At 40.6% G+C, this 13,057-nt stretch overlaps 1 protein-coding gene across 6 annotated transcripts in view; it reads right to left on the bottom strand.

Annotated features, from left to right (window-relative positions):
• Window positions 1-570: 570 nt before the first annotated feature.
• Window positions 571-13,057, bottom strand: part of ERBB4 (erb-b2 receptor tyrosine kinase 4) — a 1,018,488-nt gene continuing 1,006,001 nt past the window's right edge. For all 6 annotated transcript variants that reach the window (XM_050916103.1, XM_050916105.1, XM_050916107.1 and 3 more), the window contains one exon: window positions 571-9,370. In XM_050916103.1, coding sequence (XP_050772060.1) covers window positions 8,925-9,370 — 446 coding nt within the window. In that variant the 3' untranslated portion in view covers window positions 571-8,924. The remainder of the gene's footprint in view (window positions 9,371-13,057) is intronic.

The following is a 13,057-nucleotide window of genomic DNA, read 5'->3' as shown; positions in this document are numbered from 1 at the left end:
TTGGGTTTCCCACTGCATAGGGGAGTGCTCTGACCAATCACCCATATCATCACTGTTTGCTTTCCCTGGCGCAAGGACTATTCATTGTCTATGAAGTAATTAGGCCAGGGAGAATTACAGTACATCATAGCGGTTAGGGCATTTATCTAGGATATGTGGGAGATCCCAATTCAAGTCCCTTCTCTACATCAGGGGGCTGGACTAGTAACAAATTCATCCCTCTGTTTATTGGGGGATGGGACCCTTTCCTGGGTAGCTGATGCAGTTTGTTCCTTTACTTTAAGGGAAAGTAATCTTCTAGTGGTCTAGATTAGTTGCAAATGTCTTACTCCAGAAGCCAATGCACTGAGGGAATGGAATGACAGTTGTGTAAAGGCTGCTGGCGCCACTGCACAGGGAAAGCCACAATCTTGCATTTCTGTTTCCATCTTTCAAAGGGGGAAATAAATGGACCATTTCAGGATATTTACCCTTTTTCCTATGTTATGCCAAGACAGGCATACTCAGATGCTGCAATCATGCAGCCATCGATGAAAAATCTGAGGCGCACAAAGGAACATTTCTTTCATATTTTATTGAATTTCATTTATATTAAATTAAAAATATATTTCTGACAGATTCATGTAACAAAAATGCAGAACAGTTTTCAAATTGTTCGGCTGGGATGATCAGTGGGGGATGAGCTAAGCAGGTCCCAATCTACATTTGTCTTAACAAACAGGTAAAAGCGCTATCACCAGGAGGAGGGATTTGGGAGTGTGTACACTGAAAAGAAGATCCTAATCAGACAAAGAAAAGAGCCACTGGTTTCTCCCCAGCCTCCAAAGAAAAAAAAAACCCATGAAAAATCAAGGCAAAGGGAAATAATACTAAAATATAGAGCTAATATTAACCCAAGTCAGTATGTATTTTAACAGTGCATAATCCTTCATAGCTGAAATATGAGACAAAAGGTTAAAGTAACATTACGCCACACACAATTGGCATACGTTACTGTGTAAGCAAGTGCAGAAAGTCTGAACGTACCACAATAGTGCTAAACACAGAGTCACACAGAATGTCAAAATGATATCTCCAATAAAAGCTAAAAAGGGAAATAAATCACCAGCAAATTACTTATATACAAATCAACCCTAAAGACAATTATGTTCTGAATAATGATGTCCACAAAAGGAAAAGAAAAACAACATTATCCTTATGTACAAATGCAACTAGCCATGTCTTTAACAAGCTATAAAAATACTATTCACATTTTCAAATTAACATACAGTAGTTTTTTGTTTATTTCAAAAGGTAGCTAACTCTGAGTGCACTGTATCATGTGAATGAGGATGGCGTCTTCCAACATGGTGTTGCTTCTCTTTTCCTTGAAGGTAATTCACAAGGCAGATATCTTTTTGTTTGTATTTTTACACTTTAAGAACACAGAGAATTGGCTAAAAAATATAACACTCTAAATTTCTGCCTTTTTCAGGTACCTCCAGTTAAGCACCCCATGTTGACTCTACAAGAGATGCTTTGATGAGAAGATGGAGTGGGATGGGAAAGGACAATGAACTCAACAAGTTTCTTGCACTGCGAATAGGACATCTATTCTTGTAGACTCATCTAATTCCTCTGGTGTGACCTTTCTTGGAATCTGATCCATTGATCCTATGCCCATTGAAGCCAAATTTTTGAAAGTCTACCTATCATATAGCCTTGAGCCCTTTCAGAGGGAGGAATGTATAGAGGTGAGCCTAAGCAGTGGATTTCAAAGCCGTATTTGGATTAGAGTGGGTTGAAATGGGGAAAATAGCAATTTTTCTGATTTTTGCCCCCCAGTTCTATATTCAAAATTTGTAATATTTCAAACTGCTCTACACTTTGGCTGAAAATGGATAAAAAAAGAATTTGTGAACATTGCTTTGTTTTTTTAATTTCTACATTTTTTTCTTTAACATTAGAAAATATTTTCATCAGCTCTGATTTCTGGGGCCACTCAGATATGCTGATATTCCAAGCCAACCCTTCTAAAAATCAACCTATAAAAAGATAGCTTCCAGCATATACACAGGCCATCTAAGCTGTATCATCTTCAAAGGGCGGGTGGTTTTAGTGCATTCAAAGTTAGTTACCCTTTACACAGCTGCTCAGTTTAATAATCAACCCATTTAACAGCAGTACCAGTTTATGCTACATATTTCATAGTACCTTACTTCAAAAGAACGGCTTACATATCTACACTTACTTATAAAATACCATTCACAGTTTGTTACTGTGGTTTTCCCAAAATGGTTGAGTCTTCGGAGTGCTATGGAAAATACAGTGTTTCCGCCCCACAAAGGTTGAAAGGGTAACGTGGCTCTCACACCACTGGAAAGGAAGTATTTGCAAACAATGCACACCGGAAACAACCAGAATGAAATTGCTTTCCCGTCAGAGTAGGTACAGGACTTAAGCACCTAAATTCTACTGAGGAATTGATGCTTCATTGTTTTTGGGTAGGTTTACTCATGCTGTACTACTCTTGTGACTACCACCAATGACATGACTAGGCAGCTGCGACCATTGTTATTTCACTAATCACGAGCATCTGACTATTCCCCCTCTCTAGCCATCTGTTATTGCTTCTTGTCATATACTAAAATTTGTAAAATAAGTGGGACTGGAACCAGTTTAACTGGAAGCATGTGCATAATCCCACCAACTTCAATGGAACTTCCGCGAGTGCTTGGATCAGGATGTTTTCCTGAATTGGGACCCATATCTATGCACACTACCCAGCACCAATTCCTGATGTTTTCTGCTATACAAATAATAATACCTTATGACTTGAGTAATCCCAGTGCCATTAATGCTACAAAGTAAGGTACTTCCTGTGAGTAAGGGTGTCTGACTCTGGCCCTTATCTTTGAAAGAAGTGGCACAGTGTTAGAATACCAACTAGGAAGTGGCAGGGGGTGGCGGGGATGTTTGTCGACAAACTAATTTGGACAGTCTAAGCTAGTGCCTCCAGCCCTACAACTTTGTTTCTGTGCATTTGTCCTCTATTTTTAAAAATGTATTTGAACAAATAACTTTTCCTACCCATCTGCGTAAAGCTCACTGAAAATAAAATTTAACAAAATCAGCTAAAAAAAAGCAACACTAGGCAAAGGCTGCCCTCTTAGACTGCACCAGTCTCTACCACGCTATGAAGCGTGAAAATAAAAGGAAGAGCACGTTGCAATACTGCATAGGCCCATCTTTCTAAAACAAACAGATATGGTTACATTCCAACAAATGTTAGCAGCAGTGGCAGGTCAACGGCAATGAGTGAATTACAAGTGGCAGATTTGAATGGGAGCAGGAAACTGATACAACTAAATTTACAGGCTTCATGTTGTTATTGCAACTGAAAGAAGAACTTACCTTTAAAAAGGTGTTTACAGAGTGAAAAATAAAAGGCGACAGCATCAACCTGGAGTAACTCTTCAAAAACCAACCAGCATCCTGGTAACAAAGGGTCCAAGTCTCATTTATACAAAGGCTCTTATACATCAGTGTGTAAAGGGGCCTTAAAGTGGGTGCCACCCTCACTGACTCTGTAAACGGGCAGTCATGCTATAGCACCTCTGCATCCACCTTGCATTTACAACCAGGAAAACGTGGATGGGTGTAATATGCTAATCAAGGTCCCTTAATGCTAATCAAGGTCCTCTGGCAAATATCACCCCCCGGTCCATAGTTGGCAAATAGCTCTACATTGGCCCAGCCCCCTGGAGCAGATCAGATGGGGGGTCCTGAATGCCCTGCAAATAGCCTTGGCATCCCAAGTCACATACATAGGGAGCGGTGGAAAACAAAGGTTAAGTTACAGCAACCCTGAGGCTGTTACACTGGGGAAGGGGCAGGACCCCAGAGTAGAGGCAGCCTGATTCAGAGTGGTGCTAAGACTCTCTTATAACTTGCTCATTGCATAAGGAATCCTTTCATTTAAAGTCCCTGCATGCTGCCACTGTGATGTAAAAGAGCCTTAGTGCAAATGAGAAGTCAGGCCTCCATTGTACAAAGGTGCCTTGGAGTAATTAAGCCTCAGGTCCCCGCACCAGTCTCGGGTCGCTTACACCAAAGGTTAGGTATCTCCTACCCACTTTGCACAGCTATAAGTGGTTACAGACGGTGCAGGGCACTTGAGATGCAGGCTCAGAGTGTTCACTTTCCTGCAAAGTGTTGAGCGAAGGAAGGTTTCCCATGTAGGTCATACGCCAGTCCCATTGCCTTCAGTGCGTGCAGGATCGGGTCACTAATGTGTGCGGACCAGTTTACTCTGCCCCACCGAAACAACCTGGAGTACTCTTCAGCCTCTTCTAGGGGGAGTTCCCCTTAGCACTACAAGCTGTGGGAGGAGCAAAGGACACTCCCCATAGTTCACCAACCCACAGAAATAAATGGCACAAGCTGATCAGGCTGCAACTTGTACAGTCAGGTGATGGCATCAGTCAATTAAAAGCTGCAGAACAGCTGGCAGTCTTAACACAGAGTTTCTCAACACAATTAGGAAGGTTTCTGGTCTGAGGTTAGTCCTTGCAGCAGTGCAGTACATCTGCATCTCTTGATCTAAGGCTCGGATTATTTCCACTGTTTTCTACCTTAACAAGGTAATTTTCACTGAACAGAAAAAAAAACTCGATTTAAAGAATCTTTTGCATTTGTCAATTTAAAAGGAATGTGTTACAAGGGATGCTGCCAATTTAAAATCTAGTCAAATTCCATTCCTCCCAAATAATTAAAAAGGATGTGGTTGACTTGATGTTTAGTCCAATGGTATTTCGCACAATCAAAAAAAAAAATCACATTTTTTTGTCTAAAATTTGTTTACCTACTAGTGTTACACATAACACCTAGCTTGGAAAGAGATTGAAAACAAAACAAAACCAACAGTGTGTTTATCTTTCATTCAGTTTGCCTGTGACAATACTTTTTCCTCTGAAAAATTAATCATTGTGCTCCAGCAATAGGGGGAAAAGAAACATTTCAAAATAGGAAAATATGCTTATAAAGTCATTAAAAACTGACTGTGGACTTTAGGGACAGGAATAGCACTTGAGTTTTGACTAGGTGAGCAAAACAAATTCAGTCAAAACTTGTTTTTCATAGAAAAACTGAGTTTAAATGAAATTATTGGTGAAAAGCATCTGTTTTCCAACGAAAAAAATAGAACATCTGTCACGATCTGTGGCCTCCCCTCGACATAATTAAAATTAAACCTAGCTGTGACAGATTTATTTATTTCATTCTTGGGAGTGCTCGGCTTTTACAAGAGGGTGGATCAGACCATAGCTAGATATTTCTGTTGAAAACATTCAGCCTGTATATAAAAAAACATACTATTGACTTTGTAGGTCAAGGTTAATCATCCCTTGAGGTTTAAAAAAAAAAAAGAATCTAGATGCTTAGGTCAATACCTTGTACCCAGAGCAATGACTTATTAAAGGCAATTTTTGGCAACAGGACTAACCCAAACCAGTAACCCAGGATACATAAATGGAAGTCATTTGTTACTTTGCATTTCACAGACTGTGTTTACATTTGTTGTATTAACTGCTTGGTTTTTCTTTTTAAGATACATTTGACACTGCTCAGCCTATAATTGTGTGCCCGCTTCTGGGTTTCATGCTCCCTGCAAGGAGCCGCTGTATTTCCACATGACTGAGTGCATTTTAGCCACAATCAACAATTTAAAAAGTAAATAAATAATTCTTAAAATGCTTTGAGGCAAAAAAGTTAAACTGTTAAAGAACAACCATATTTACACTTCATTTTTTAAAACGAGGCTTGTTTTTAATGTTGACATTACTGAATTATCAAAGAACCCAAAACAGGTTTCCTACTTTCCATTAGCAGCTGGATTCTAAGATCCTTGGAGCGATTTGCCTTCAATATTTTCAAGGTGTGCACATTTCTCTCACAGTCAGTCTTTTAGCACACTGCTCCAAAAACAAATACACAACCTGTACGTAGATTTCCATTAGAACGTTACTCTTCTCTTACATCTGTTCAGTGACGGAGATCAAGCCCTCCTTAATATTCTAAGCTTTCTCTGAGTCACAAAAGGGACATGATAAAATTCTGGGATGAGTTTTTTTATTTGTCCATTCTCACTTCAGGAGGCTTAATATTACGCACTCTGAGTGCTCCCACTGGCATATGTTTTTTGAAGGTCTGAGGGGGTCTAATTTCCCCTAATGCTCACCTGTATCTCTCATTAACCTCACTGGGAGTTATGGGAATGCATCAAGAGCAGGAGAGACCTCACCACAGAGACAGACCTTCTTTCAGATGCCTGGCACTCCTGCTTTAATGGTCAGCTGTTCATTTCATTCTGCCAGAACAAACTGATTTATTATGTGGCCACATGTCCACTAGGCCTCCTTTAAATAGCTGCAAAGACCTTTTGTTCTTGTTTATAAACCATTTATCTACATACAAGGTTTATGGCCTTAATAAGTGCACAGCAGCTGGTAATTAAGTTTTGCTGGTTCAGATTGACTTGAAACACCTAATTCAGTAATGCCACATTGGCTGAACCAGCCTTGACCTGAAATCTTGATGGACATTGTAGGGACCATCCACAAATTATGTTTCAAAGTACAAGGCTAAGAACCCAGGTTTGAAATCTAAGGTCTCGTTCCAGCCCAGAGCTGACTTTGTCTAGCACGACCTATGGCACAGACAATTAAGTAATTATTGCATGGCGGCCCTGGGAATAGGGAGGGGAGGGGGTCAGGCAATTATGAAATGTCACTTCATGAAGCAATCACTGGTTGCTTGTATAACACAGCATGACATCCACTCCTAAAATTAACTTAAGATGGCAGACTGAGGCTGAGGGTTGGGGCTTACTCTCCAGTCTGCCTCTTTCAATTTGAGCAGTCAGATCTCCCTGACAGGGTTATGGCAGGGAGCTCATGGTGGCTGTCCATTAAAATGTTAGGATTTAAGAGAAAATTCACATTGCTTCCAGACTGTTCACCCCTGTTGCTGGGTTCCATGATCCAAAGGGCCTTCATTTTAATAGTACTAAAGTGCATAAATTGGAATATTGTTGTCTCTCCTAGAATTTGAGTCTAATTAGATAGATACCTTTTCTTTAAAAGCCTAAACAACTAGAAACGTAGTGCATCGAAAGCAAGACACCATCCCCATTCTTCTCTTCCACGTCATGTGGTGTTCTGTTTTGATGCTAAAATAATTCATAAACTCTGGCTGGAAATATTTTTAGCCATGGAGGGGAATAAACCAAAGGTCCTGTGAAAGCTGAAGTTGACAAAAGGGAAATAAGTGCATGGAGATCAACTCATTGTTTATATTTTTGACTGAAAGCTGTGTATGTCATGCACATACTGACTTTAAAAACCTTGTATGTACCAGCTTACGTGATGGAGAAATCCTCCTTTTAGAAAACTATAGTCCTTGCTAGGCCCCAAGCCACACCTGGCCCTTCTTCTCCCCAAATCCCCTTCACTATTTGCTCTGCCTTTCCTTCGTGCAGCAGCATTTGAACTGGTTACTCCTTCACTGTATTCTCTGAAGTAGTCAATATACTGGCCTTTCAGAACCAGCGGATACTGTTCCCAAGACGTGACTTGTTTCATTTTGGCATTTCCACAGCCGTCCTTTATATATAATTTCACTTTTTAATTTAAAATTATTTTATTTTGCTGGTTGCTTCCATATTGCTTCGTTCAAAATCCAGAAAACAGTTCAGAGCAAGGACAAATAAAATCATAGCTTAAGTGCAAACTAACTTTCCAGTGAACTGCTATGTGCGTTTTATCCACTCCAGTGTCTTTCTTCCAGTTTAAAGAACTCCTTAGGGCACCATCCCTAAGACCACCACCAGGTTTCCTGAACCTATTAAACTGTCCTCCTTCTGTCTTGTCCTCAGTGTTGCCTACTGCATCCCCAACTATCTTAATCGATGAGCAGAAAGAAAGAGAGGAGAAATTGTATGGGTACTTTGTTTGTTTGTTTAAGTAGGTATAAAACATGAAGGTGAGGCCCTGTGCATATAAATGGCGGATCTTGGCCTCTCTTTTAGCTTCAATGGAGGATGTCAGCTTTTTGTGTTTTCTTCCTTTCCTGACGGGATCTTTCTGTTGAAAATACTTGTTGTCATTGCGACACGTACCAAAAAAATTGCACTGTCATGCACAGGAGCTTCTAGTGAAAGTCTTTGCTGTTAGGAAATGGGATAAAACTGTGGGAGTGGCTAAGAAGAGGGGACTGGCCAGAGACAAAGTCTCCTCATTTTTTATTTTATTAGTTATTTCTTTGATGGCTGTGATGAAGAACTGAATGGTTATGAAAAGCTGGGTTAGCTGTTTTCAGCTGCCAGGATAGAAAGTGTTAGAGAAAGACATTGGCTTCTCAAATCTCAATTATTATGCTATCACATGTGATATAAAAATTGTCCTTTTTTCCCTCTTAATGGAAACTGCATTGTGATTTCCAGGAATGCTGAACAGGCTTTCCTCGGTTCCTGCTGACAGAAACAGACACTGTGTGACTTCCCCTACAGCATCTGAGTTGAATCACTGAGAACTAACTTGACAGCAGGCAACAATGCCACTGGCCTTTACTGGTATTCACTTGCTTGTCTGACCTTCTGACTCTCAGGGTCTGTGAAAGGTGAGAAATGCCAGACTGACTGACTGACTGACTGAATGAATGAATGAAAGGCCAAAACCTGGCCTTGGAAAGTCTTTCTTTCCTTCCATGTTCCTAACCCAATCAGCAAATGACTCAAAGGTGTCCTTCTACTTGGAAATATCAAAGTGAGTGAACCGGCAAAAAGAGAAAGCTCAAGGGAGACAAAGAGGGAGAGAGAGGAAGAAAGAAAGAGAGAAAGGCCAGCATCTAGAAGGGGTTGCCTCTCTACTTGTGTAATACTGATGTCACTACACCACCGTGTTTCGATGTCTGTAGGGTGGTGGGGGCAGCACAGTGCCAGGCTTCAGGGAGAACTCAGAGAGGTATTCAGGGTTCTCTGCCACGATAGGCCGGATCCGTCCATTTTGTTTGTAAAAATATTTTGTGCTGTACTCCTGCAGGTAGTCCGGGTGCTGGAGGGTGCTTCGCGGTGGCAGACTGTGATTCCAGTAATCCGGGTTGTTGAAGGCCTTCTTGGATTTCTCTGGCAAAGGAAGCCCATTGTTCTTCAGGTATTCTGCGTTTTCCAAGGTATTAGCAAAGGTGCTGAGGTACAATGGCTCGTTCACATACTCGTCCTCTGCTTTGGGCTGCCCATTTGGGGCACTGTGATACTCGGGGTTGTCCAGAGCTTGAAGATCACCGTTCTTTCGTCGAGAGACAAATGGGTTCTCCTCTACTGGGTTCAGGTAATCTAAAAAAAATAAAAGGTATGTCAACACATGGTAATGTGTCCACACAGCAGCAAGCATCTCTGACTGGCAGCTCATCTGAATGTAAACTTCAGACCAAGGTTCCCAAATGTTACAGCACTCTATACTTATCTTCACTTCACTACTATCAAATAGTGCCGAGTCCTTAACTGAGATCTGGGCCACACTGAGCCAGATGCTGTACAGACTCATAATGGGAGACAGTCTCTGCCCAAAAGAGGTTAGTGCCTAAACATGGAAAAAGGGTAGGAGACAGGAAATAGAGAGACTAGGTAACTTGTCAAAGGTCACCAGGGAGTATGTGGCAGTGCTGAGAATGAGGGCTGTCGATTAATTGCAGTTAACTCACGCAATTAACTCAAAAAAATTAATCGTGATTAAAAAAAATAATCACAATTAATTGCAGTTTTAATCGCACTGTTAAACAATTGAATACCAATTGAAATTTATTAAATATTTGTGGATGTTTTTCTACATTTTCAGATATATTGATTTCAATTACAATACAGAATACAAAGTGTACAGTGCTCACTTTATATTATTATTTTTTATTATAAATATTTTCACTGTAGAAATGATAAACAAAATAAATAGTATGTTTTCAATTCATCTTAAACAAGTACTGTGGTGCAATCTCTTTATAGTGAAAGTGCAACTTACAAATGCAGATTTTTTTTGTTGCATAACTGCATTCAAAAACAAAACAATGTAAAACTTCAGTGCCTACAAGTCCACTTAGTCCTACTTCTTGTTCAGCCAACCACTAAGACAAACAAGTTTGTTTACATTGATGAGAGATGAGGCTGCCCGTTTCTTATGTACAATGTCACCTGAAATTGAGATCAGGCATTTGCATGGTACTTTTGTAGCCCGCATTGCAAGGTACTTGTGTGCCAGATATGCTAAACATTCATATGCCCCTTCCTGCTTCAACCACCATTCCAGAGGACATGTGTCCATACTGATGATGGCTTCTGCTTGATAACAATCCAAAATAGGTGACGTAAACAAGAATTGGGCAGCATTATCTTCTGCAAAAGTAAACACATTTGTTTGTCTGAGCAATTGGCTGAATAAGAAATAGGACTGAGTGGACTTGTAGGCTCTAAAGTTTTACAGTGGTTTATTTTTGAATGCAGTTTATTTTTTTACATAATTCTACATTTGTAAATTCAACTTTTTTAATAAGGTGATTGCACTACAGCACTTGTATTAAGTGAATTGAAAAATACTATTTCTTTTGTTATTTACAGTGCAAATATTTGTTATAAAAATAAATATAAAGTGAGCACTGTACATTTTGTATTCTGTGTTGAAACTGAAATAAATATATTTGAAAATGTAGAAAACATCCACAAATATTTAAATAAACGGTATTCTGTTATTGTTTAACAGGGTGATTAATCCCAATTTTTTTTTTAATTGCTTGACAGCCCTACTGGGAACCAAACCCAGGTCTCTCTGAGCCCAGTGCTTTAACCACAAACCACTCTCTAGAGGAGCTGGCTGTATGGCCCACTGAACAAAGAACTGGAAGGAGGATACTGGGGTCTATGCCTGCCTCCTCCATCGACTCTCTGTGCAACCTTGTCTAAATCACTGAAACTCACCACTATCTCAGCACCTAGAAAATGCTAGATTAGCATTATCTCCACTTAAGTCTCCTCTGTACTATAAACATTTCCACAGTCTAACCCTGTATGGCTGTTTTATTAAAAACACAGCTATCTGACTAATTAAAAGCTGCCCCGACTGAGTGACAAAGGGCCTCAGAATGTGGAGGAACAAAGATTCTAATTAGCATGGAGCGGGACACAGAAGAGTTCCTGAGCAACCACTAAACCAAGAGTAGGACTATGTGAAATTAGTACAAAATGTCAACCCCGTGATGTAAATAATACTGAAGGTCACAGCTGAAAGGAGGAAAGGTTAATGGCACATCATGCTTGGAGGGAAGAGGAGGTTAAGTCACCCTCACACAACAGCACAAAGGATTTTCAATTTTCACCAGAAACCTGTTAGGAACAAAATGTTGGCAGGCTAGATGGTTGGGAGATATTGCACACCTCTTCTGGAGTAATGCAACATTGTTAGGAGTTCTCTCCTGAGGACAGAGCCTGTCGCCCTCAGGCCTTGGTTACCATATGTTAACTGACCTACAGGGTCTCAGAAGCGCTCTATGAGAAACAGTGTTTCACAGTAAAACACAAAGCACATCGGATGCAGAGAGGGCAGGGTGACCAAGAGGTCAATGGAGCTGTTTGCAAGGGTAGTGGACTGTAAATGGAATTGCTTGGAGGTTAACTATGGAAAAAAAAAAACCCATCACTGATGGGGGACATCTGCAGTGAGAAATGTCAGAAGTATCCTGTTCATTCAAGTCCAAAACCAGCTGGATAAAATCCACTTCTTGAATGGATTTTGTCTTTCATCCTGAAGGATCCCAATGCATCCTATTAGATTATGCACTTAAGAGTGGCATTAAGCCACAGCCCTGGATAGGGGGTGGTATGCACCTCACTGGAAAGTAGGCACAACAGACCTGAATCTCCACTGCCTTGCACCTAGTGTGTCAGTTACACTCTGGTGTGAGTAGTACAGAACTCCACACAAGGTGCAAGGCAGTGATGATTCAGGCCATTGTCTCCAGGGAACAGGGGCCAGGGTAGCTCATGGTGCACCTCTGGAGAGGGTGCAATGTACAATATTCCATTGTAGTCAAGGATTAAAGAGATCAGGTACATGTAGGACATAGAGGTGAAATATCAATATTAATTAATGTTACAACAGAGGATCAAGAGGCCTTAGTCTGTAAGATATTCAGCTTAGATGAACAAGGCCTCAGGCCTAGATAGGCTGACATGAGCAGCTAACCAATGAGTGACTCTGTGTCACAAGCTGAAACAGTTACAGTAATAGATGTGTTACCTGCTGGTATTTAGGAAATGTATATTGCAATGGACCAGCTCAAGCTGGTTAGAAGAGTTTGGGGATTTTTGCAGACCTAGGATGTCAGCAGATGTGCTACCCACAAGTTGTTAAGGTGACTGATGGACCTCAATGTTAACGAGTATGTTGGGAACTAACAAGTTAGCCTGTGAAAAACAGGGCATCTCAAATGTAATGGAGTGTGGAAACACCAAAGGAAAAGAGGTTGAAACCTTCATAAATACGTCCGAACCCCAGTGGATGTCAGTGTAACTCATTATAAAAGGCATAAACCAGCCTGTGTGACATGGGAGAGGATGATGAAGATGATGCTGAGGAAGATAATGACTCCCATTCCGGAATTGTGAGTGATGACAATCATGGGCAAGACACTTTGTACTACCTCTCTGTCTGCTGTTGTATTTCACTGGTTGCAGGATTGTTTATCAGCTGGGTGGATTTGTTAATAAAGGGACTCATGATAAACTGCAATTCTTTCTTGTGTGTTCCTTGGCTCGCTCATTCTAATAATGTTGGTAACAATCTTCCTGATGCTGTAGCCGCTCACGAGACTGAACACATATTGACCACTGCAGGCTCAGAGATTAATCAATAATCAATATAAAAATCTATCAGGCTACACCTTGTTTCAAAGCAACTAAACCCCACTCTCAACTCTTCCTTCCCCCTCTCAGGAGGGTACAGTCACTAATCTCAAACAGTCCAATCAGATAATTTAT

This window comes from Gopherus flavomarginatus, chromosome 10, assembly GCF_025201925.1.
Source record: "Gopherus flavomarginatus isolate rGopFla2 chromosome 10, rGopFla2.mat.asm, whole genome shotgun sequence".
Lineage (NCBI taxonomy): Eukaryota > Metazoa > Chordata > Testudines > Testudinidae > Gopherus > Gopherus flavomarginatus.
The sequence above is the reverse complement of the archived record's forward strand: the minus strand, read 5'-3'. Positions and strand labels throughout refer to the sequence as shown.